Genomic DNA, 26,030 nt, shown 5'->3' with positions numbered 1-26,030 from the left:
ATAAAATATTGTTCAACCCAATAAACATGCAGTCTCCTGTGTTCAGTGCACTTGTGATGGGTGCATGGAGTGGACAGGGTCCATACATATGCAGAGGATGAGGGTCAGTAGAGGTGTACGTTTAATTTGTGCCAAAGGGTCCATTGTTCTATTCTTGCAGACATGCAGACATAGGAACCTACTCTACACAAGTCTTACTGCCAATCAATATTGTGAATCTGCTCCTCCTCTTCTGAGGTAAGCTGTGGTGTCCCTCAAGGTTAAGTGTTGGGTCCTCTTATGATGTATTGCCTTCTGGCGACATTAATTCCTTATCACAGTGTTATATACATCTTTCTTTCATCTTTAATTTATTTATTTATTCATTTTTTGCTTAATTGCTGTTACATGTACGCATGTTATTTTCTTCACAGATGCTTGACTGACACTATAAAAACATTAGCGTTATGTTCACCCATCTCATTGAGGACAAACATGAAATTATCCCATTTGTAGATTCTACACTCAGCTACATCAGGGTGATTGATCATTCATACAAGCAACTTTTAAAGCAAATGTTTGATCCTAATTTGTGACTATTTTCAATGGTTTATTAAAAATAGTGTAGAAGAAACAAAACATTTGGTTGTATTTTACCCATTTTATACCTACCAAATTGTACCATATATTCACTGTAATCCTCTGAAATCAGCATTTTGTCTTTGCTTTGTGTTTTAATGTAATTTTACTTCCACTAAATGATGATTACTAATGTTATTGGCATAATTTTGACAGCTACCATATGTTGCTTTTCATTTATGTCCAGCCACATACAATCCCACCCACGAATATCTGAGTCGTACTGACATCTGTTGGTGAAACATCTGCCTGCAACAGACCCAGCGCCTGGTGTTGTTTCAAAGTCAGTTTTCCTTTAATATATGTTTTGTTTTTATTAAATATTGCACATTTATACACTCACTTGCCAATTTATTAGGTACACTAGTGGAAATAAATGTTATGTAATATAACAGTCCGGAACTAATGACTCAAGACTCTTATAATGTTCAGTTTATGTTGAAACAGCGCTGCTAAAATATTTTTTTTTTAAGTCTAGCTCAGTGACTAAAATGGGAACCACCACCTCCAAGTGTTTTCAAAAAAGAAAGAAAGAAGGAGGCAGCTGCAGTTGCAGAGTTTTAAGAATATCTTTCTCCCCTCATCCGTGTCCTCCTCAGTTCTAAGAGACTGGTGGGAAGTTGAGGTTTAAATAGGAAACTGTGGGTAGAAACCCCATATGAGACTTGCTCTCTCAGTAATTTCAGAATCAGAAATCAGACGACTTCACTGAATTTGTCTTGGTGTTTGTTGCATAAAAAATACAAATAGATAAAATCAAATCGTAAACGTGTACACACTGAATGTGCAATATATATACATTAATTGTATACAACATTTACAGTGGTCATGATAGTGTGTTTGATGTATTCATGGGGGTGCTGCTGGATATCACAACCAAAATGTCCCTTGAGGGGAACCGTAGACGGGTTAGTTTCTTTCTTCTCTGCGAGACCGAGGAGCCACAAACACGGTAGAAAGAGAGAGAGGTGGTGGGAGGGAGGGGGGGACACATATTTCCTCTGGGCTACAGACTCCCACACAACACCTGTAAACAGTACTCGTCGCCTGTGGAAGGTGGAGACTCGTTTAGTGAAGCATGTGTGTGCCCTGCCTCTTTTTAGGGCCGAGCCTACTTCCTGGTGGATGAGGCAGCTCGTCCGTGTTGTCGTAGTAAGTAAAGGGGGCAGCTGAAGGCGGAGGCGGCTGTTTATTAAGGTCTACGGCAGTTAGTTAGTCATAGCACATTTTGTTATTTTTTAGAAGCAGAAGAATTAAAAAAAAATGGGAAGCACGGTGATGGAGTCCAGCAAAGATAGCTCAAAGAAAATGCCCAAAAAGAAGAGAAGTCTGCGGATAAACATGCCAGTGAGTCGGTGATGTATCAACTAATTTGCCTTCTTACTGGGGACTTTTAATATATGTGACACATCGATGAGTTTTTTTTTTTTTTTTTTTTGGAGGGGGATGAACTTGTAGCCGTTTTAGCCGTTTGGTTTTTTTAGCAACATCTTCGAAACGCACGCGACGCTCGTCGCAGGCTCGCGTGTGATTGACAGCTGTCCCCGTGAGACTTTCACTTCATCAATCTGACAACACGACATCAACACGGAGAGGGAATTTATAGGCTCAGACGTCCCCTAGAGACAGGAGGACTGTTTGGAAATATGTTTTCCACTTCAGATATTTTAATCGGTTTGACTTGCATTAACCTAACCTAACCTAACCTAATGTCTAGTGTGATGTCACTGAAGCCAACTCCCCTGTTAGGGCTGTGACCTCTTAAGTTTTTCCATTAACTGTGAAAAATTTAGCATTAAGGATACGTTAGATGCCGTATTTTGTCCCACCAATCCCAAAATGTTAAGTTCAGACATATGAAAACAAACACCTGTGTGCATCCGAGTAGCTAAAAAAAAAAGAAACAACTATACTGGACTCTTTTACAAGTCCATTATCTTTTAGACTTATCATCCAAAGAGCTTCTTTAGTTCTAAATGGCAAGTTAAGGTTTCATGGGAACATCTGTGGGTGGTGCAGGCTTGATCCTGTTTCCAATGACCCATTAATCGCCATGAAAACAAGGCCATTGGGTGAAAAATATGGGAGTCGTCCAGTTACTGCTGAGCATTTGAGAGTGGGCACCACCCCCAGATGTCCCCAATAAAAACCTGAACTCAGTCATTTAGAAGAAGAGGAAGCCATGAAGTGGATAACCCAGAGTCTTCCCAGGCGAGAACAAGACAGTTTTCTGCTAAATAATCACTTAAACTTAATAGGATTTTATCTCTGGTAACACTAACTTAATTAATCTGGCTTTAAACTAATAAAATAATATTGAGAGGGACAACGGAAAATACAGGGCAAAGGAAACATTTCAGTGGATCCAGTCTGCGCCAAACCAGTAAATCATGGTTCATTAGGCTCCCTACCAAGACGCTTTGTTTATTTAATTCCATTTGAGTTGATTTGCCCCATTAACAATTGCCTCTATTCATCAGTTTGGGCAATTAGTATCAGGGACTGTCTATGTCTTTGCTTCACAAGTCAACAAAGACCGAATGGTGTTACTATAGACTTTTAAAGCTTCATTTAACCTCTTGTTTGTGTTGCCTGATGATAAAAAACGATGGACGACATAACAAACATGATATAGAGTGCTGCCTAAGTTCACAGTGCACTCAAGTGCAAATGTAAGGGCTGGAAAAACTCACCAATCTCAAGTAAGCTTATGAATGCAGCTCTGTTTTTGTGGCTAACGCTCAAGTGCTAGACTTTAGGGCCTTCCACCACTACGCGAACTTCCTCATTGTCAGTATTGTGGAAGCTCTTATAATGATGCATTTAAAGCATCAGGACGACTTCCATATCATTACAGCTGCGTAATAAAATAGCCCGTCTGGCGCAGCATGCAAAATATCATCCGTCTAAAGTGGAATGCTTAACCAAACCGTCGGTATGCATTGTCAAGGTTTCTGCGGTGGAAAAACATGTTTATCTTCTTTTCGTGCCACGGCCGCACGGAGTGGATAAGAGAGTATTCACGTTGACCTGTTGTGACATGCCGTTTTCTGCTGTATTTCCGGGAAGTTTTAGTCGTGACACCCAGATTTTTCTTCTCCATGTGCAGGACTTTGGTGCGTTTACTGCCCCTCAAGTGGAGACGAGTGGCTCAACCAAAAGTGGCACTCAGACGGTACATTTAAGGACTTTTACTCTACTTGCCAATTGTTTGTTTTCTCGAGCTCTCCCTTTTTTTCTCTCTCTCTCTTTTTTTTTTTACCACATACATGAATTTGTTTGCTTGGCTTTGAGCACGAGTATTGGAAAAGCAAAATTTGTATTCTGCCAACCATCGCTGGCTTACAGTAACATTACGCCCACTGTGTCCAGGCACAGCACTCTCACATACAGGAAATTGATTTTTTCTAAAAGAAAGCAGCCTCTTCCTACTGTCTGCCCTAATTTATCCGTATAGGAATAATTATTGACCACTGACTCACGTCTGACCAAATAAATATTTCCGTGTAACCTCAGACATATTTGTGCGGTGCAGATAAATAAAAATATCTCATGTGTCGTAAAAGCAGATTTATGTCCCGACAAACCCCTCATAGCTTTTTAACTTGCCTTAACAGGCTCTTGCACAATGAGAGAGCGAGATTTGTTGGCAAACAAAAAAGATGGGTGTGTGCTCGTGCTCCTTCAGATTGTCACAGGATTGGCTTAAACAGAGATGTGTCCATGGAATAGGGCCAGCCTTAGGCAAATACCACGAACTCTTGTTTAAGGTAACTAGAAAAAAAATTCCTGTTATTTCTGCGGTTTACCGTCATATCTGTGCATTTTACTTCCTGTTTGGGAACCCTCCATATCATGTAATTCATCTTTTTAGTTGAGGGTAACCATTATGCAGGCTTCTATCTACAGGCAGTGTTACCAAAACACCTCACTGTTGCATGTTAGTGTTTTCAGTAAACACAACCCCTGAGTTGGAGATGCATTAGAAGGCTTCGTTGTATCGGAGCCCACAAATGGTTAAAAGATTTGTTGTTGGCACATCCAGAGCGGGCGGCAGTCAGTGGTGGGAGGAGGCTCTCTCTGTCTCCAGCTAGATTGGCTGCCATCTCTCATGTTTTGTTTTGGTATCTGCACAGCAAATAGAGGAGGATTCCTCCGTCTGTTTACACATTATTGACCTCGTAAATGTGGACTTATAAACACAGAAAGTCAAAATGAAAAATGCTCTCGGTGCACTTTAAGTGAAGGGAGTGCTGATTGTATGATAGTGAACCGTGTTGAAGCTGGTACCGACTTGTATCAACCGGAGACCTTCCTGCAAACCTGCTGCACAGCACAACAGGTCCTGCGAAGATTAGACATACTTCACATGTTAAGACACAGTGTTAGATTTCACAGTGCTATGCGAGAGGAACTTTAGTCTCTGCACATAGTGAATGGAGCATAAATTGACATGTTCCAGCTCCATTTTTTCCCCAATTCAGTCCCGAACTTTGCATATCGGACCTACTGGCTAACCCAGTATGGCCCAGTACGGCCCAGTACAGTATATTTTTGCCTCTATGAAGTCTGTGTTCTCACTGACTTGGGTAGCGTCGACGCTGTATTTCCAACCTGGAAAACTGTACCAAGACAAAGAATTGATTTACGGTTGTGTAACATTACCCAGAGCTAGCAAAACGTCAGCAGTCTGTCAGTATTTCGAATTAGAAAAACATCATATTGGGAGTCTCCAGAAGGCAGCTTCCGAGGCTTTTCTGGTGCCAGCACCTATCGAACGAAGTCTAGTTCATACAGCGTTTGTCCTTTTTGGCTTTTATTAAATATTTTACCGTAAAGCTTCATAAGGGGATTTGTTTGATTTGAGTTTGATCCAGGCTCTGCCTGTTCAAGAAGTCTGGTAATGCAGCTTTTATCCCCTTACTAGATCACCAGCAAACATGGACCTACTTGCACTTTCTACATGTCGCTGACTTTCTCGCGCCGCTTTTTATTGGATGCCATTAACGGTTACAATGTGTCACGCTAAAATATGGCCTTGTGTGTTAAAAAAAAAGAAAAAAAAAAGGAAGGAGAAGTGACCAGAGAAGTAGGTCCCCCTAGTAAGTGCAATCAGCAGCTGTCGTTTCACAATAAATCTCTTTACCACATTTCACAGTGGCCTTTTGCTTTTCGGACTTTGTGTGCAGTTTTTACAGTCTTTGTTCACAGCTTTCCACTGCCGCCTCGCCCTGTGTCACCTAGTACACAGTGGGTACACACTAAACATTAACTGTTCGAGTACGCAAGTGCACGGAAATAAAAAACTGCCTCCTTATTGTCTCACAGGGAGAGCGACGCATCCGTTCGGCCAGCCCCACCAAAGGAGTGCCTGCAAAGGGCTCAGCCGGCGTCCCGCTGCCCCCGACTCCCCACTCTGCTCCTGTCCAATCAAAGGCTGTCTCAGGTTCACCCAAAACCATCTTCCCCTATCCCTCACATCAGAACTCTTCACCCAAGTCCCCCCACCGCCTGAGCTTCAGTGGTATATTCCGGTCATCGTCCAGCTCCACAACTGGAAGCATCAAAATCTTTTCCAGAACCAGGAGGGGTAAGAAAACAAACGAACATTGCATTAGCATTAATCATGAAGACTTAGCACACTAAATTCCAAATTAATCACATTAAATGCATGTGAGGAAATAATTGAAGTCATCTGGTAATGACCCAGTCTGATGCTCAGTGTTGTTTTGCACAAGAGCAAAGAAATGAAGGAGGAAATCATTCGTAAAGGAAGTAAGCCACAGCAGATAGAACTGTGCCATCTCAAAGATTATTTGGATTTCCTGCTCTAGGGACATGGTAAAGGCCACATACATGAACCACGTTCTATCTGTTTGAGGTCATCAGTTCAGAAATGTTCCTGCTTGAAACATAACTGACATAAAACATGTCTAGCAGCATTTTCTCCACTCCAACGCTCAGCACTCTTGCATCAATCAGGAAGTAAAACTCTCAGTTTCCTCTTGGTTTAAAAAAAAAAAAAAAAAACACTGCTTTGTTTTGTGGTTATCTACTGCCGACATGGTCATGAGCCTTGTCAGGGAGATGAGCGATTACTTGAGTGCTGACAAAAAACTTTCTCTTGGAAAAGGAACTAGTTGGCTCTGTTTATTGTCAGAGTCCTCGACATTAAGCAGAGCGCTGCAGAGGCATTGTATTGTATAAAGTTACAAGTCTGGCACCCTTCACATGTGGGAGCCGAGCCATAGTACATTCTCCAACCACCATTAAAACTCGTTAATAGCATAATGGTAATACTGGTATGCACTAATAACTTGAAGGGAGAGAACAACGTCTCGTTTTATGAACGCCAGACCCAACTGGCAGCTTTTAGCTCTCGTGCCTCCGTGCATCTGAGTGGTTGATCATTACATAACACAAAGCAGCCTGGCCTATGTGGCAACGGCTCTGCTGGAAGCAACATCAGACGGCTATAAGGATGAGTCATGTGTTTTTTGGCTCGTGCGTTCACCCATTCTTTTCAGTTTCCTCCCAGAGAGTCAGTTTGGCAGAGGCTGGTGGAACAGCTCTGTTTGGGCCAGACCATAGGAGTCAGCATGCTCTGTTTCCTTTGGAGATATTTATTGATGGTAACCGACCTGAAAAAACACCAAACACACACTAGTTGTTCCGCGCTCCTCCCATCCCAGCTGCTAAAGATCACTGGTGTGCGGTGCGGCTTGAGACGTAGCAGCCTCTCTCGTGACCGGTGATGTGGTTTTGAATGTCCGGTGGCCAGGGATGATAGTGATGCTGTACGCTTATAATAACTGAGCAGGCTCACCAGATCTCTTATTTTCATTAGGGGGGATGTTTTTGTAAACACCCTGCTTTCGCCACAAGGGTGTGCTGATGGTACAGGCTTGATTTGACATTCAAACTAGCTCTAATACAAAGCTTCTTTATTGCTTGTGCATAATTACCTGCTTAACTCTTTTTCCAAATTTGTGCACTTGTGAGCATCCGAGCAATTAAATATATAAGTCGCTGACAATGTGTTTGTTTTCCTGAGGTGAATATATATCATATCTATTTCATACAAATATCGTTACAGTGTTTCCTCATTCCCTGCTGGTCTAAATATGTGTTTTCCCATCGCCTGCACACTGTCAGTCTCTCGCTGCTGAAAGCGACTCTAGCGCTCTCATAGCCTTATCTGGAAGTGACCAGGGCTCCTCACACGGCCACGCAGAGTTATTTCCCCTCTCTCTCGCTCTCCCTGTTGCTACAGTGGGCTCTGTGTTGTCAGTAAATAAAGGAACGGGCCAGTTTTGACTTTCTGATTTGATAAATCGCCGGCCTTACAAGGACAAGATGGGTTTTATTTGTTTTAGCTACAGAAGAGTTTAATGGATACGGATGTAACCAGAACACTCTAATGCCTCTTGGACGTGAAACTAATTAGTTTCATCGGGGCATTGGAAACGTCGTTACTGCGGCTGTGACAGGATGTTAGACTTGACTGATTTCATCACTGATACTTGAACCCCCCTAACTCATGCTGGCCATTGACCCACTGAGCAGAGTGGAACACTTGCATAACATGTTAATTGAGATCTGCACTGGAAATGCTTTCATGGGCATTGGAATACGTCGTTACTGCGGGTGACAGGATTTAGATTGACTGATTTCATCACTGATACTTGAACCCCCCTAACTCATGCTGGCCATTGACCCACTGAGCAGAGTGGAACACTTGCATAACATGTTAATTGAGATCTGCACTGGAAATGCTTTTGCTAATGTGAGCAGCGAATACTGAGTGGGCCATCTGTTACGGGTGGGAGAGGCTCGTGGTATTGAATGGAAGCTTTCTGATCAGCTGACTGAACATGGGATGTCCCCCCTGCTGTCATCTGACGGAGGGTGGGCTCAGCAGTCCTAAAGGTCAACTCCCCAAAAGTTACAGACAGCTGACTGCACAAATGACAAGGGTGCTGCTAAAAGCCACAACCTTTGTCTCTTTATTCGTAGCCCTTGTAGTATCGCACTTGAACGTATTGCACAGTGTCACAAACGAAGGAGGCTTTTATGTCAGCACAACATTGGGCTTGTGTTCTTGTGACGGTAGGTTACATTGTGTGAAGACGGAGTGAAGCAGATGTTCCTGTGCTGAATTTACCCCGTGGGAAGAGGGAGGACTGTGGAAGGGGAAGTGGGCGGGAAGTTGTGCTGCCTGGAGCCAATGGGCAGCGTTTCCTGCGCAGACTGGCCTCCTTTTACAGGCTGCTGACACGCGTGCTATATTAAAGAGACGCCACCCACAGCTGCACCTGACAATTTACAGCACTGACACCGCTGAGAGGGGGGGGAAGGCGCTCCGGTCCATCACACTTCTTTGCATCACTTACAAGTGGGACGTTGCTCCGCTGAGGCTTTGCGGAATTTACAGCTTACATACTCTTGTCCGTTCTATGAAATATATGAGCTGCTTCCGGCCCTCCATTTTTATTTTTCCCGGATCTTTGCTGAGCTTCTCTGAAGATTATTAAGAAAAAAACTGATTTTCTTCTATCCACTCGCTGAAGGCGGCCAGTTTCTGAGGACCACCTCCTGCCTAAAAGACGGCTTCATCTGTTGACTTTACCTTCACACTTTGTTCATCTTCCAAATGGAGTGACTCTCACTCGGGCAGTTTTGAGTTGTTGTCGGGATCCTTTTCGTGATGCAGATGGTCATGGTCAAATTTAGTTTTGAAGCCGAAACCCGCTGCGATCCATGAAGAGGTTCGGCAGCCTGAGGAGGAGCAAGAAACGGAAGGAGCAAGATGGGCTAGGAGGGAGGCATCAGTCGGAGGCGTCGTGTCTCTCTGGTAAAGTCCAGCGATCAACACCCTCTGCTTTAGTCCTTTCTTATCTGTTCTTGCAGATTCCTCCACTACGCCAGTGATCAATTCTGCATGCTGTTCTGTGCATTTATTGAAGACAGTCACATGCTAGATGAAGTTATAGACATTATATAACAAAGGTGTTGGGAGATAAGTCGGCACAGCCGAATAATACAACTATTTCATTTTACATAGGTCTCAATTAGTTTTTAGTCTATATATTTATAGGTACTGGATTTTCCATATAGGTTACAGCATGGGTGCCTTGTTTCAAAAATGCATACATCCGCAAAGAGTGACAGGCTACAAGCCTCTACGGTGCTAAATTAATTTAAGTGCATCTGAACTATAGCGCATACTGCAGCAATTCTGCATCCATTGTACTACTATGTCTCCAATAATTTAATGATTAAGGCGTATAGTGAACATGTTTTATGTATTTTGTAGTAATGTCGTCACCATGGCAGAGTAATTTATAACCGCTTTACCTGATACAGAGTCGCTTCAGCGTCATTATTTCTGTCCCACATCCACCGGGAGTTCAGAATAGCTGCTCCATTTTGAAAGCCTCCCTAAATGTAGGGACTGTCGGAGCAAAGTTTGGGGGGCTTTGCCTTGGGTGTAGCAGCATTATTTCTGCGCACGTTTTCATTAATTCTGTTGCTAGACACAACAGACAGACCACCAAACTAATTCAGTTCAGTTACTTAGTAGTAACGTAAAGCTAACCATCCTAGAGGAGTGAAGATTGCCACTGGGACAATCTTTGTGGCGTTCAAGTGGCGCTTTATCACAGATTTCACAGCTCCTGATTTAGAGCCAGTCTGACCTCAGCTGAGTAGATGAGAGGAGCAGGGTCCTGTCATAGTGATGTACGTCCATATGTGGCTATATAGGATGTGGAGGTCATCATAAAGGCAGTATACGCCCGAGAGGCCCCTCGGTCTCAACCACAGCTCCTTTGGTGCAGAGCCTCTACCCTGTGGGAGACAAAACCATGTTGCTCATATTGTTTATCGGGACCCTTTAAGAAGCATACATGTACATGTGAAGTTTGGTAGTGGTAAATCAGAAGATACTACTCACTATACGTTGCATATATGCTGTCACTGGGGTCCCGAACAGTTACTTCCTTTTTCTTTTTTTTTTCGGCAATAAAATGTTCCTAGGAAATTAGTTTGAACCCTCGCTGCTAATTGGGGTCATAACTATCCTATCTCCCGTTGCTTTACAGTTTTAACTCCGGGTTTCAACTTGTGCCACTATGCAAACACGGACGTTACAACTAAGATTTATCGTGTCAGACGGACGTCCAGAGGAGGCTTTGCCAGTTCATCTGTCAAAGGATGAAGCTCTCGTTTCCGCAACCTAAAACGTGCAGATGAATCCTCAGGGAGCACCCACAGTGAGACAACCGGCCTTCGTGGGTGTTACACTGAAAAAGCATCGTAAAGTGAATTATGTTAATACGACCAGAAGCAGCAGTTTACAGTGATAGAAACCCGAGATTGTTTTGCTTTTTGCAACCATTTTTGTTATTATTATAAAATGGATAATCAAAAAAAAGATGTAGATAGATAACTAAGTTGATAACATGACTAAATTCTAAAAAATTATTCTTTTTGTTTCCCACAAAAACTTGCAAATATCTAGCCACCCAAGTGGTGGAATGGTTTATGCTAAGTAAATTTTCACATTTACTTAGCAGGCATCAGAATAACGGAAGCTAAGTCAACAATGAGATGTTATTTTCTTATTATAACAATAGAGTTTTTGCGCGTATGAAGTTAGATGGATTTGACTACCTACAGCAAGGCATCCATTTTCCGTTTCCTGGGTGGTAGCGGCTAGCTGCCCTCTATTAACAGGCTGAGCAGAGGGCTCCCAACCCCGCTGTTATCTGCTCCTGTGGAATGTGCCACAACAGCGTGGCTAAAATAAGAAGGCTACACAGCGGAAGCAGGGCACACCAAAGAGGCCCGGTGCACGCCAACTAAATGTCAGGAGATAGTGTGCAGAACACTCAGAAAGAGCAAGGAAAAACTATTCGCCCGACACACATGGTGAGGAAAGTAACTGATCCTAGTCTAGAGACTTTAAATCTGGCTCACTCGGGAGGACGACTCACCACTGAATGATGATGCATCATATTCAAATACAAATATTAACCACTGGTCCTAGTTTAGTTTGAACCAGGCCGATGGTGTGATACACAGACCGTACTTTCTGTCACATCAGTTTTAGTTATAATAAAAGTCATCCACACATCTCACGGTGGAGGCCTTGTAATGGGAACCATTTGCTCCACATCGCCCCTGTCACTCATTGTCTGGCCTCAGAAATATCCCTCTGGGGTGGAGCCAGGGCAGCATGAGTGTCGCATGTCACCCTGCGTAAGATTGCGGTGCCTGATGCGAAAGAGCGTGTGCGGGGTGTCATGTGACTTCAACCTGACACTGCTGCAGGAGGAGCTGCGTCACAGACGGCTGACTGTTACTGCCGAGTTAAGTTTAATGTGGATGCTTATGTTGTAATCAGCGTGGTTATTATGAGGGGGCGCAGGAACAGAAGAACCTCAGCTGATTCATCGCAGGTTTTTTTTTTTTTCCAGAACTGATCCAGTATTGATCGCTGGTCAGAGCATTCATTTAGATGAGCTGAGCTTTAGGCTGCCTTCAAGGGATATTTCATTAGATGCAGATGTCAACAACCGTCAGTTTACTGCAGTGCTGTTGTTGAAGACTATTCAACAGCAATAATCACAGACTCGAGTTTGTAGTTATAGATAATGAGTTAATAGATAATAAGACCAGTTTAATTGAATTATGTCTTTAAAGCGCGCAGCAAAGACATGTAAGAAAAATTTAATCATCAATAGTATCTAGACATATTCCAACAGTCATTTTAAAGTCATTTGTAACGATTTTTTGGTGCTTTTAAACATAATATTTGTTCAACTTTTTTCCCAACGGCATCCTCATGTGTTTAAATTGTATTTATAAGACATCCATCCTGTTGGTAACATCAAGGTAAGAGATCCTACACAGGATCCAAGCCTCGCATTGTTGCAGAACGATTTAATGCATCAAGTTTAAAAAGGCACAACATGCTAACGCCTTTCACTTAAAGTGTGGATGAAAATCACATTTCAGCAGCAAGACACAACTGGTGTTTTCACCTCTTGCTAATTACACTTCAATTCAGGTGACAAAAGACTGTAATTTTATTCCCACGCAGTAACGAGAGGAGGTCTAACAAAGCATTTTTTTAGAGACACTGAAACATATTGACATGTAATGAGTTTGTTCATTCACTAGCTGTCTTTGTGATGGTGGTTTACCTATCTCTAGTGCGTCCATCTGTCAGCAGCTGGACTAAAGCTTTAATTAAGTTTCTGTGTTGTTCCTCGGTAGTCAGGACTCGCCCCAGGTCCCGATGGATCAGATATGCATTCCTTCTCTGATATAGCATGTGACAGCACCGGTGGCATCCGCGGCAGTCACGTTTGTAGCACCTGAGCCTTACCACCTAAGCCTGTCAGCGATGTCACTGCCTGTCAGTGAGGCTGGAAGCGCAGCATGGAGAGACATCGAGAGAAACCAGAGATGAGATACCTAAACCGAATCTTATATCTCTCTGCAGCCTCTGGACGCTCTACGCCACCATCCACACCCACCCAGGCGTCCAGCCAACCCGTGTTCACCCAGGAAGCCCAGCCGAGCGGCCCCAGCCCCGAGCGCCCGGAGCCCAGCTCTCGCACCCGCTCCCTCTCCACACCCCCAGACACAGGCCAGCGCCTCAGCCTTCCTTCTGCTAAACCCCCGATCCCTTCATCGAGCCCTGTGCCACCTTATTCTACCTCACAACAAGTGAGTACCCCTGAAAAGGGTTTATTTTTCATTTAAAAAGTGATTGGGGAAAAAAAATGTTCCATCCTTTTCAAGAATTCATGCGATTTGTTTCCCTCGGGACGGTTCAGACAGTGACAAATCAGCTGCCTCTCTCTAGAATAGTATTATGCAAGTTTCTGCACATAAATGAAGATAAAGATAAGTATGGTATGTTTACATCTTCTCGCAGCTCCGCAAAGTCCACGCATCTTTTGGTTTTTATGGAGCTGAGATTTAATCTGTGGCATCACAGGAACAAAACTAACTCCGAAGCCACCTCTATAGTTTCTAGGTTTAGGATAGAGTGGCGCAAATTCACTGAACCTCCACAATGAACTACAGTCTCCTTTCTTGTAGGTAAATTGTTGCATCTGTGCGCTAATTTAATATCCGTGGAAATGACAAAACTTCTGGGTCATGGGACGGTAGCAAGTTTCCCTTTGTGGCTACGTAACAGAGGCCTTACAGGCCTTCTGTTCATGAGTCATGCGCCTATTTACTCAAAGTCATAAGAGTTTTTATTTGGACGGTGGTTAACGGAACGCACTGATGCAAATGTCTTTAATTCAGCCTCTGTTACTTGAGCATTCTTCATGCGTCAACAGGACTTTGCGGCGTTTGCTCCGAGCGCCGGTGGCAGAGCAGAGGTGTAAATGCTGCCCTGGCATTTGAACCATATCATAATCAACATTAGATATCAGCTACTGTAAGCAGCTGCACAACCGCCTGCCACAGCAAAAACAACTGAGAGCATGTTTAGTCTTCGTCACAAGGCCTTTCATTGAATGATTATTTGGATTCCGGTGGTCTGATACCAGATTTCCTTGAGCTGCAGAGGAATTACTTCAAGACTCACTTGGCCGCTTTAATGAATATTTTTTGTCCGACTCTGTCTGCTTTGAGGGATTGTGAATTCCAACCAGAGATGGTAAATCAATATGTCATCACCAGTGGTGTATACGTTTGATATATGCGACAGTGCCTCCCCAAGCATACGTAAGGGAGCCTGCAAAATAACAAAATAATCCTGGGGAGTCGTAGTTATGTGGATTTGCGTTCGCCTGCCTCCCAGAGGTTTGCTGTAACACAAAAGCGGGACAAGCGACTGCTGTGATGCAGCAGGGTGAGATTTATGAAAATGCAGGGGTAGTTTTTGGCCAGAGAAGCGCTGTGTCACCACTGCAGGGCAACACTGGGGACTGTTGTTGAGCATCTGAGATCAGAAAGGTATGCGCGCTTTCTCATACTGCTGCAGTGCCTCGTCGTGAATGCACTTGCAAATGAGGAGCCGAGGGAATGAGGTATCAACAAGCGCTCTTTGAGTATGCGAACGTTGCAGCATGACACAGCGTATAGGCCAAGGTCCAAAGGAGTTAGTATTTAGTATGCATCAGCCTATGTGGCTCGTTTTGTGTGAAGACATCAACTCTGGGGACGTGACTAGGCATCCCCAGCTTCTTGCTGCTAGGCAACGCAAGGGATTTCCTAATATGGCCAGGCGGCCAGGTTGGTCCGCATGGAGGGGTGTGTCCTCCTCGGCGCACCGAGCTTCCTGCTTTCTCCCCACGCTCCGTGTGAGAGACTTCTCTTGTGGTGAGTTTTGTTGGGAAAGATTACGGCTCTAACAATGAATTCAGTTGATCCGTCGCAGCCGGATTTAACCTCACAACGGCTGCGTGGCGGCTTTGTGAGCACCATTGGTTCCCTCTGCTGCAGCGAATGGATCAGGACGGTTCCACTCCGAGTTTAAAGGGGTGTGTGTGCAGTCTAATAATAATGTGGCGCTGAAGTTCCAGCTCCACAGCGCTCGCATTTTGCGTCACGTTATTTGTGTATGTTTAGAGGAGCTGGCGTGGCGTTATGTAATCGGTGCAACGTCGGTGTGGCGGGAGGGAGTTTGATTTGTTTTGGTTGTTTTCGTGTCGGTGGGACCACAGTCTGCTGGAGCCGCTGGGTGGTGGGGGGAGTCTGGGAGTCTGCGTCGCTTCGCTGTGTTGCTGCTGCTGCTGCACACTTACAATTTACAGCAAAGTTTCTGTGCTTCGCTGGAGTGTTGCTCTTCACAGCAAACCTCTGCTTTTTCTTTTTTCCTCTTAGGTCTACGGTTTATTCGAAGGCATGCTGGAGAAACTTGAACTGGATGATGATGGTAAGTGTCCCACTACGTTTTCCGCAGTACCTCTTTTTCTAGTTCAGAAAGGGGACAGCTCGTCGTGTTTAAGCTGATCAGTTTATCACACGTAGTCTAGTTGTGTTTCTAGTTTCAGATTGCGTTTACCAGGACAAACAGCATGAAACTCAAATCTGTTTATTCTGTTTAGATCCAGTTTCTGCGACAAAGTCTCCATATAGGCTGTTTACTTACTGGAGTGTTATAATAGCGGGTTATAACACTTAAATATATCGGTCTGACCAATGTTAGTATGTATATATATTTATAAAATTCAGTATGCAAAACATATTCAACAGGCTTTCTATAAAAATTGATTTCAGGCATTGTCTTGGCTGCAAGGAACTTTTTACTTCTACAAGTTAAAAAAATATTATTTTCTTATGACATACCCATTAACAGATTAACTCAGTTTCTCGCCATTTTAAAGAATTCTCCGTGTATTGAGTTATCTGTGAAGGATCTCAGCTGCTTCAGTACGTTGCTTTTCATGTTTTTTTTTTTTTTTTTGTGGTTTCTGCGCTTGTTGTTGTATAATTATCTCTAAGATGGAGCCGTAAAGTGGCTCTAAGTGGTCCGGCTCTATAATGGGCTGTGTGTGTTGTTTCTAGACTGTCATTATATGTTCCCTGTGAGATTTCTCCTTCCTCTAAAAAGTATTTTCCTGTTGTTCTTTTGTTTGTTTGTTTGTTTGTCTTTTCGTCTTTTATTGCAGCTGCTGAACCTGAGAGTGATATTTACATGCGCTTTATGAAATCCCACAAGTGCTACGACATTGTTCCCACAAGTTCCAAGTTGGTTGTGTTTGACACGGCGCTCCAAGTTAGTACTGTATTTTCTTACACTTCCTCCTACTTAACATAACTTGACAAACAGTGAGGTGTCAGCTCAGTTTGTCACATCGTGCAGCAGCATTACAAGGAATAGGGAAGTGTGTTTGCTCGCTGACTAAACGTTTGTATCATTATACGGTTGCTTGTATTGAGAACTGAGGCAGACATTCAGCCCAAGTTAACATTCAGTAAAACGAGCCTAAATATTTTACCTCGGAGCGGTTTCCGCGAACTGGTTGATCGAATTGTCGTGAAGCAGTTAAACAGTAATCCCGGAGAGGTTAGGCCTCTTTGATGTGTAGATCTTCAACCAGCAAGTTCAGCGAAGCTCAGACTTAAGAATGTTATCTGAAAGTAGATGGAAACCAACACAAAGGCACCAAGTTTATCTCACACTTCCTATCAGGGCTGCAACTCGGGGGGATTTTTTTTTTGTTATCTTTTTTTTGTTTAGTCGATGAAATTGTTGGAGAATTTTAAAAATGTCGTACTATTATCCAGCATACACCTCCCAACCTTTAAACATCTGAACATTTGCTGTTTTGCTAAACTGAACGACTGATCGTATTAATCAGTTATTATTATTATTATTAGAATCATATATTGCTGTGAGGTATTTTTGTATAATCTGTTTATTTTATCCAATGCTTGGCAGGTTAAGAAAGCGTTCTTCGCCTTGGTAGCCAACGGTGTGCGAGCTGCTCCACTATGGGACACAGAGAAACAAAGCTTTGTGGGTAAGAACTCTAAAACCTTTCAGTGATCTGACTTTACGACGATGTGACATTTGCTCTTTATGTTTATGTATTTTAAAGAAATGCAAGAGAGTTTTATTGCTGTTTGTAGGTTTAGTTTTACAGTGAGTTAACTTCATTAAAAACAAGAAGTTTAGGAATCAAGCGTGCAGGTTTTGTTCAATTTAAATAAACTATATTGCAATTGCTCTGTTAGTGAGGTTCATTTTAACAAGTGTGAAAGCTGCCTTCGAACGCTGTGTGCTCCAAACAACCAGAATCAGACTCATCTAGACACCGAGTCTCCCTCTGCTGAAGATGTAAATACTCTACTTGATTCTATGATTTCAAAGATCAAATGTGTCCCTGGTTCCTCTCATCCTAGGAGCTATTTTGATCTTTTGGGAGAGGCTCAGGAAAAAGTTTGTGTGTGTAGTAGAATCATTCCTGGCACTTTTGCGACCCCTATATACATTTTAATATAGTTTTTTATGGGTTCTCAGTTAGTGTAAATACCACTATACATTCAACATGCACATTTAACCCAGTAAACAACAAGTTTTAGAAGTTCTGTTGCAAAACATATATCCTAAAAAAGTAAAATTACTTTTTCAGTCTTGGTTCATACCACGAGAAGCTAGAACTGTGAATCCACCCTAAATGTGAAGTAAATCTTTTTCTATGCTAATATTTATTGACAGTGTCTCTAAAGAGAGATGGAAAATTTCCTTGTTATGCTTGTGTGCCACTTCCAAATGAACACAGAGGAAACACTCTGTATTATTGCTGCTGGTCGTGGCCAGTGGAGCATGATGCTATATTGAGTAGAAGTCATTAGAGCTGTCATAAACCATTAAACACAGCGATGACTCCTCAGAGTCTAGAAAGGTTGTACAGAAATAGAGAGAATAACAGCTCTGCAGACTTTCGCAAAAATAAACCTCCCGGCTGAGAGGCCGTGTCAAAAGGCAGAGCAGCCGTGGATTTGTTGTGCTTTAGTGCAAGTCGGCCTGTGATGAATAATAAATGCAGAGTCAGTGTGAGAATAAAGCCGGGAGTCAGCGATGTGTTGTTTGAGCCACGCCCTTGTAAACGCCGTCTCTTCTCTGTTTCACAATGCCTGCAAGCTCGGCCTTGTCTGCTGTTTACACGCACGATGCGTTTTAATTCTTGTTTTCACGGCAGGAATGCTGACAATCACAGATTTCATCATCATACTACACAGATACTATAAGTCGCCAATGGTAGGTCTAATTCATAGATGAGGTTCACACGTTCCACTGAGGATCCCCCTGTTTTTTTAAACAAACTTCTCTTTCTCACATTTCAGGTGCAAATTTATGAATTAGAGGAACATAAGCTTGAGACGTGGAGAGGTAAGTGTTATGGTTATGTACGTATAAATGCTTTTTATCAGCGTCATTAGCAGAAACGTAACATACTAGCGTTTTTATCCACAGAGGTTTACCTTCAAGCAACATTCAAACCTCTGGTCAACATATCACCAGATGCAAGGTACGCGTTCTGAAACTGAAATGACAACGCTTTGTCACACATTGGTGAGTGCGAGCAGATTTCGACTGCGCTACTTGTGACTAATCATCGCGTTTGCTGTGTTCGCAGCCTGTTTGATGCAGTGTACACCCTCATCAAAAACAAAATCCACCGCTTGCCCGTCATCGACCCCGTCACAGGGAATGCACTTTATATTCTCACACACAAGAGGATCCTCAAGTTCCTCCAGCTGTTTGTGAGTCCTACACACGTCACTGTCAGTCCGCTGGTGGAGAAGCGCTAATCGATGTGTTTATTAAGAACCTTCAATATGCTCCTCATGTCTCGTCTCACTTTCCTTTGTCTGGCGCCCCCTGGTGGTTTTTCTGTGGAAATTAATAAAGTGTGTTCTGAGATGTATTGTGTTAACGGTGGTGTCTCATTGCCGCCTCGTTGTCTGTGTGTCCCAGATGTGTGAAATGCCAAAGCCAGCTTTTATGAAGCAGACTCTGGGCGAACTGGGCATCGGGACGTACCACGAAATTGCTTTCATCCACCCGGACACACCCATCATCAAAGCGCTCAACATCTTTGTGGAGAGACGAGTTTCTGCTTTACCTGTGGTGGATGACTCAGGTGAGAACACAATCCCAGTACTGCTGGTATAGAAATTATTAACATAACTAAATAAACTGATTTTTTTTTTTTTCTCCGACAGGCAAAGTTGTGGATATTTACTCCAAGTTTGATGTGATTGTAAGTTGAAACCGCAGCTTCTGTGTTTGAAGAAACTAAATACCTAAAACATTAAATGTTGAACTTCTTTGTTAAGTATCGTTTTCCTCTATGTGTTTGCAGAACTTGGCTGCTGAGAAGACCTACAACAACCTGGACATTACAGTGACCCAAGCTCTGAAGCATCGCTCGCAGTACTTTGAAGGAGTCATGAAGTGCCATAAAATGGAAACAATGGAGACCATTGTGGACAGAATAGTGAAAGCTGAAGTAAGCACATTGTGCTCGCGAACAACCGGTGATTAACTCCAGATCTCATTGGAAACTGTGTGTCGTGTGTTTTAGGTGCATCGGTTGGTGGTGGTAGACGAACGCTCCAGTATCGAGGGCATCGTTTCCCTGTCAGACATCCTCCAGGCTCTGGTGCTGAGCCCTGCAGGTATAGATGCTCAGCATTCCTAAGCCCCAACTCCCCTTCTGTCCTGGACCCTGAGCTCTCTCCCCCCCCACCTGCCCTCTAACCCTGCCCCAGGTAGGAAACGAACCCGCTGGACTCTCAGCCGGCCGTTGCCTGTAGCTGGCTTGTAGGAGGCATGGAGCTCGTCTCATGTCCTGTCTGTCCCGCCGGACGCGGCTTTTTTGCAACAGTGTGGTGTGGACTTTGTGTCGGGACCAGGAGCGTGTCACCTTCTGTCTGGACGAGGAGCTCAAGGAGTGATAGAAAACACGCTGCTGGTCGATGCACACACTGACTCTCTCCGCCTCATGCGCTAAAATACAGTACGCAACATGTCGGCAGACGTGAGGTGGAGGGAAGTCGGCGCAGGCTCCTTGCTTTGTTCTTTGAATCGTGGCATGTGTGGGAAAGGCACGTTGAGCTATTTGAGCTTGAAGAACAAATATGTATGTAGTCAGCAGTGAGAGACAAACACGTTTGAGCCTCTTTGAATTGTGCCATGAATCACACATGCAGTATGTTTATCAATTTAAAAGATAATGTTGATCTTTTGATCTATTCTCATTTTACCTCTTTGTCTATTGTGCTGTCTGTTCGTTTATTGTTCTATCTATTCAATCTGTTTATCTACTGTTCTACTTTTTTTATCCTTCTTTTATCTATTCTACCTATTGTTTCATCTCTCTATTGTTCTCTCTGTCGTTCAGACTTGAAAGTCTTCAGCGGCTCTGTGCGTTGTGTTGCGTTGTGTCTCTCTGTTGTGGAGAGAAAGTTAAGATGATGTCAGTTACTCAACTCTTGGGTGTGTAGTCTGTGTACGGTCGTGGGTTTCAACTGTTTCACTCGAAACTCTGACATCACTCTGACACGATGTGTGTTTCATTCATGGCTCAATTCAGACAGGATCAAAAACACCTTTGACTGCTCTACTCCCATCTACCATACATACGGTCCTGTGCTGTTCAACCAGGAGTTCAACCAGGAGTTCACCTCACAAATACCCAACTTTTTTGCCTCTGCACCCCCTTTTATGTCCCAACCAGGTTGATGCACCCACAGAAAAAGAAGCTTTTTTACAGCCACATTAAAGGCACTGTGTTTAATCATGTGAACACACATGTAACAAAATAATCAGTGTGCTCTTGTATTGGAGTTAAACTGAAACACTGTAACATTTCCAGTGTGATGCAAGAAAGCTTCCACTTTTAAGAGCAGAGAAGATGGATGACAGGCTCAGATAAGTGGGGGGAAATTTTATGATATTTTCAGCCGCTTTAAACAAAAATTGCAGCAACGTTATATGACCGTGGAGCGAACACAACCCCCTCATCATAAGGCAGCGGTTGTGGAAATAAAATTAGAACACCAGTAATTTGATTTCTCTCGTTTCGGATTCGCTCGTTTTCTTCTCCCGGATCCGTTGCATTTCTCTCCTCCGTTGCCTCTGATTCCTCCCTCTCTCTTGGTTCCTCTCCTCCTTCATCACTAACTGTGGCTCCAGATATCCCACCTGACAGCTTTCCTCATTTCAGCCCGTTAGTACATTTGGAAAAATGAATAATGCCACAAGCTAGTTTTTATTATTATTATTATTATTACTGTTGTTATTATTATTATCACTATTATTTGATTGATTGTACCTTTGTTTACACAGGTCAGACAATTGAGAACAATTTCTCATTTACAAGAGGCAGCACAGAGAGTCGGACACAATATATAAGAACACATAACAAAAGTACGAGCTAAGGTCACAAATTATTGTGTGTGTTTTGGAAAGAGGAGAATGGAGAATGTGTTCAGTTTGAGCTTTTGCTGCAGGTGCGTTTATACAGCTACCGTTACATATTTTATCTCATGCACCCCCCAGAGACAACCACACTTTGAGAATCTCTGCCTCAAGAGATTGTTTGAGGGGTCGTTAACAGGAGCAAGAGCTGAACTTCCTATCCATCTTCAGGCAGATCAGCATATTCGTACAAACATACTGTATATACATGTGTCTTCTACCAGTGTGGTTATCAGTGAGAGTTACTTGCTGCAGAGAACGTGATGTTGTCATGTTTTATTTAAGGAACTGTTGCTGGAGCTCGGTTTGTTTTAAACACATCTCTGAAACTTGTTAATGTTGCAGGACGACAGTAACCGTCACATGATCCAGAGACGTGTACAGTTGTTTGTGTTCTGTATTTTGCTCAGCTGATGCTTGGCTCACGCTAGATGTAGCTACGTTTTGCTCTGCATTCATATTGATACACTTTAGAGAAAGTACGCTTGCACGGATAGTGATTGAAGTGTAGGTCACTTCATAAATTCTCTGTTTTTATCTATAACTCAGAAAATTATTGACATGTTTATATCACTGTTTATATTTGTGCATTGACTCGACTTAAGTCAAGTATCTTCATATTGGCTCTGAACAAAGTCCAGCGAGGCAGAGGTTCAAAAAGAATGATAAATGGGTTTGGAAGGTCAGTTTAGACACAGATGTCCACGCTTTCTGTTATTCAGCCCAAAGAGACTAAAATGGGGTTGGTCAAAATAATAGAAGCGTGGATCTGTACAACACAATTCAATAGCAGTATTAACTCCAGCCTCCAATCCTAAATGTGCTGCAGTTGTTATTTTTTAAATCTAGTCCGGGTTGAGTTTTAACTTTCTGTTTCTTCTCCTCCTCCTCCCCAGATGCCTGTAAGGAGGAGAGCCTGACTGAATGAGAGCGGAGAGCGTCAGCTGAAATGGAGGTGTGATGGGAGTAAACAAATGGAAAGTTTTAGGTAGGGGGGGCGTGAGGCTGAGCGGAGCCGGTCTGAAGGTCCCAGAGCCGCCTGCAACCGACGCACTGTAACGGCCGGGAATCCAAAGAGCTAAGGCAGCAGATTGAAGTGGACTTCTGCACTGAGGATTGATTTTTCTGAATTTATTTCTTGTTTGTTTGAACACTGATCAGACGCACGCACGTTACACATTCATGACAGAGCGAGCAAACACACGAGCAGATACATTATGGTCGCCTTCCAGGGAAAGGTGAGACATTCGAGACGGGTTCTGATGAATTTGGTGTTTTGTGTTGTGTTGTTAAAATCATGCTGGAATCACTGCATGATTTAACATTTTTATGAATGTTGTCACCTCCAGGAACGATGACGATAAACCGATGCAACTTACTTGGTTTGATAGCAAACTTCACTTCACCTCCAAAGAGGCCATTTTGCGACTAAAGGAAAATTTGCTGGTGCCAATATCAAGCACTCGATGCCCAATCTTTATCTGTACCTGTTTGTTTCCCCTGCCCTCATGTAATGAGTGCAATTATTAGGCCTTATAAACAAGTTTGAAGTTGTAATAGTGAAGTTGGGGGCAAATTTCTTAAGGTTTTCATTAGTTTGGGTGCATTTTTTGGAGTTAAAGTCTAAACCATATCAGAAGTCTCAAGACTTTCTGCTAAATCTGTCTTATTCTGAACAGAAGTATCACATTGTCTCGGCACAAATACGCAGAAGTAAATCTAACTACGTTAATACTGTCAGCAAGAGGAAAAGAGATCTCTCGCTTTTGCGTCACGAGGGCTTAACAGTCTCCGTGGCGCAAAGGTTTCTGCTGGATTTAAAACGCTATTTCAACTGCTCTTTCGTTTATTTTCAGCGGCTTTCGTGTTTCAGATAATCGGTGACTCTAACGTGCAAAGCGGCGCGGTCATCTCGGCTCTAGCTCGACAGGACTCATCTCCATCTTTGACTGTAAATAGGATCGTTTTCGGGAAACGTGTCACAGAAAGCTTTATTTTTACGAATGTGTTGAAAGAGACTGCAGTTTTCATGTTATTTTTGTAAATATAGTTCAGAGAAACATGTCGGATCAACATGTACTGTAAATGTGCAAGCATGAGAAACTACACTTCAGCAGTATGAATGTTCTTTGTTTTACTTTTTTCTATTTTTCTGGATGCGGAAAAATAAACGGACACTGAATGTACTTTAAATCTGTGTTCCTGTTTTTGTTTTTTTTTTTATCATTGTTGTGATTATTTTTCCACTCTGTATGTGATGTCAAGAATGCGTGATGTTGCTTCATAGTTTCTCCTAAAACATGCATACCCATCAGCCAAAACATTAAAACCACCAACCAGTTAAGTGAATAGAACCTGTGATCTTGTTAAATTGTAGTGTTTATTTTGTAAACCTGGGTGTACCGCCACCTAGACCAGACCACGCACCCCCACCCCACAGCAATGACACTCCATGATGGCAGCAGGATGCAGCCGGACACAGACACACACACAAAAACAGTTCAGGAACAAAAAAAAAACATGAACATCAAGAGGTGTTGACATGGCCTCCAAACTCACTAGATCCCAAACTGATCAAGTATCAGTGGGATGATCCCCTCCACCCACAGGACCCCCCACCAACAACATCCTGTTGTTGCACATCTGTAGGCCTGTAGATGAACATTACATGGATATTTCTGACACGCTGGAGCAGACCTGACAGCTGTTTACTCCGAGCCAAACTTGCACAGATCGCCATAAACTCGGCTTCAATCTTTAACTCCGTGTTTGTCAAACACCCAACCTCACTACTAACACTTTCCATGAAGGACTTCAGCAACAGTGTTGCAATAGTTTCCTCAGCCAAAACAACTGAAAAAGCATCTTCACCCGACCAATTTAAAAACATGTCATGGTGTGTGTGTGTGTGTGTGTGCACTAAACATCCAGACTTTAGGAGATCTCTCACTTTAACTCTGTAATGGTTTGGGTTGAGCATTTGGTAATCACCACGCACTCTTTCCACATCCTCCTTCCCGCTCATTACCCTCTCATGTGAGATTCAGACGTTCATCTCGCACATCTTTTCACTCCTCGACGTCTCTGCCCTGCCAAAACACACGCCGCCCGTCACTGCTCACCAAAGCTGAAAGCTGCTGAGCCTTCAGCCTTTTTCCTCTGCGTGGCATGCTGCCCCGAGGATATTTTAGAATAGGGATAGGCAGCAGCCATGTGTGCCAGAGGGCGCCGGGAAAAGAATGGTTTTTCATTTCAGCTGATCACCGCGGCAGCTGAGAGCTCGCCCCCCCCTCCACATTTGCAGATGCCCCTGCTTCGGTCAAATCAGCTGTCGCTCCCGTTAGATCGAGAGTTTTTCGATTCATCCTTTTTCCTCGTCATTTATTGGGGGGTTGACGTCTCATGCGCCGCCGGAGCAAGAGAGCGCGGCGGCCACAAGGTGACACTGTAGCACTCCCTTCGAGCAGCGTGAGCCTTCACCCAGAATCAGTTTCTGCACTTGGTCCCATCTTAGCGTGGAGAAGGAAGCACCTCTCACCTCATTGAATATTTACACTTAAAATTAATGATTTCCGAGCAGCGCGTCTCTTTCGGGAAGGGGGGAAATTGCCTGATTTCAGCAGGAAGAGTTGCGCCCCAAATGAGGTGCTGCGGATCTGATGGACTTCCAAATGAGGGCTAAAAACTGGACCAGACTCACCCCAGACAATCTGCTTTGATCTCCCAATCTCCCCTGTGAGAGCCAGCTCTGGGAAAGCCTCCTTTACACCTTGTAGCCCTAAAGCAGAAGAGGCACCCAGGCCTCACTATATATCCACCCTCCTCCTCGTCCTCCTCCTCCTCTTCCCACTGCCCATCTTTCTCCTTTTCTTTCCACACACACACACACATTCAGCATCTCCACCCACACTGGACTCTCTTTTGAAAGTCTTGATTTAAAATTCCTTCTTCAGAGCGTGTCATGCATTTTATATGCATGGAGAGTGGGAGACAGAGAGGGAGAGAGGAGTGGGATTGTGTGTATGTGCGTATGTGTGTGTGTGTGGGGAGGGGGGCCTCAGCCCAAATGAACTTCCCTCTCCGTTGCCGGCTTCCTCGGGGATATGTATCCGTACACTCTCTCTCTCTCTCTCTCGCGCACTTTCTCATCCCTCATTTTCTTGCACCCACTCAACTCTTTCAACATTAGTTTTACTGCATCATGCTTTGCTCAAATTCCACCGAGCAGCCGGGGAGTGCTGCGGCCTTTGAAGACAAGTGTGATCAGAACAGAGGCGGGAGGTGGAGGAGAAGCGGGGGGACGGGGGAGGGAGTCGTACAAAAACCTGGCCGCAGGGCATTTGAGTGGGTTTTTGCGCTCGTGTTTAGCAGCGCACGGAGCCCGAGGAGGGAGCCTGACAAGTGTAGGGTTTGGGGACAGCTTTGAAGTCTGACGGGGTGCGGC

The 26,030-nt window shown here is 43.6% G+C and overlaps 1 protein-coding gene across 4 annotated transcripts; it reads left to right on the top strand.

The window, feature by feature from the left end:
- The first annotated feature begins 1,622 nt into the window (after positions 1–1,622).
- On the top strand, positions 1,623–23,779 carry LOC125010514 (5'-AMP-activated protein kinase subunit gamma-1-like). Of its 4 annotated transcripts, none has more exons than XR_007113090.1 (16): positions 1,623–1,965; positions 3,728–3,793; positions 5,947–6,208; positions 13,130–13,356; positions 15,475–15,526; positions 16,263–16,369; positions 17,036–17,117; positions 18,300–18,358; positions 18,445–18,490; positions 18,575–18,629; positions 18,738–18,864; positions 19,079–19,244; positions 19,327–19,364; positions 19,467–19,613; positions 19,689–19,875; positions 22,483–23,779. XR_007113090.1 is itself a non-coding variant. In XM_047589189.1 (16 exons), exons 1-16 carry the CDS (start codon positions 1,882–1,884, stop codon positions 22,512–22,514), a joined length of 1,644 nt encoding a protein of 547 aa, XP_047445145.1. In that variant the 5' UTR covers positions 1,626–1,881; the 3' UTR covers positions 22,515–23,779. The 4 variants fall into 4 exon arrangements, 3 of the variants coding, with proteins under 3 accessions (XP_047445145.1, XP_047445146.1, XP_047445147.1); XM_047589189.1 differs by having other exon boundaries at positions 1,626–1,965; positions 19,689–19,782; XM_047589190.1 differs by lacking the exon at positions 3,728–3,793 and having other exon boundaries at positions 1,626–1,965; positions 19,689–19,782.
- Positions 23,780–26,030: the final 2,251 nt, after the last annotated feature.

This window comes from Mugil cephalus, chromosome 7, assembly GCF_022458985.1.
Source record: "Mugil cephalus isolate CIBA_MC_2020 chromosome 7, CIBA_Mcephalus_1.1, whole genome shotgun sequence".
In the NCBI taxonomy this organism is placed as follows: domain Eukaryota; kingdom Metazoa; phylum Chordata; class Actinopteri; order Mugiliformes; family Mugilidae; genus Mugil; species Mugil cephalus.
This window is presented reverse-complemented; position numbering and strand designations above follow the sequence as displayed.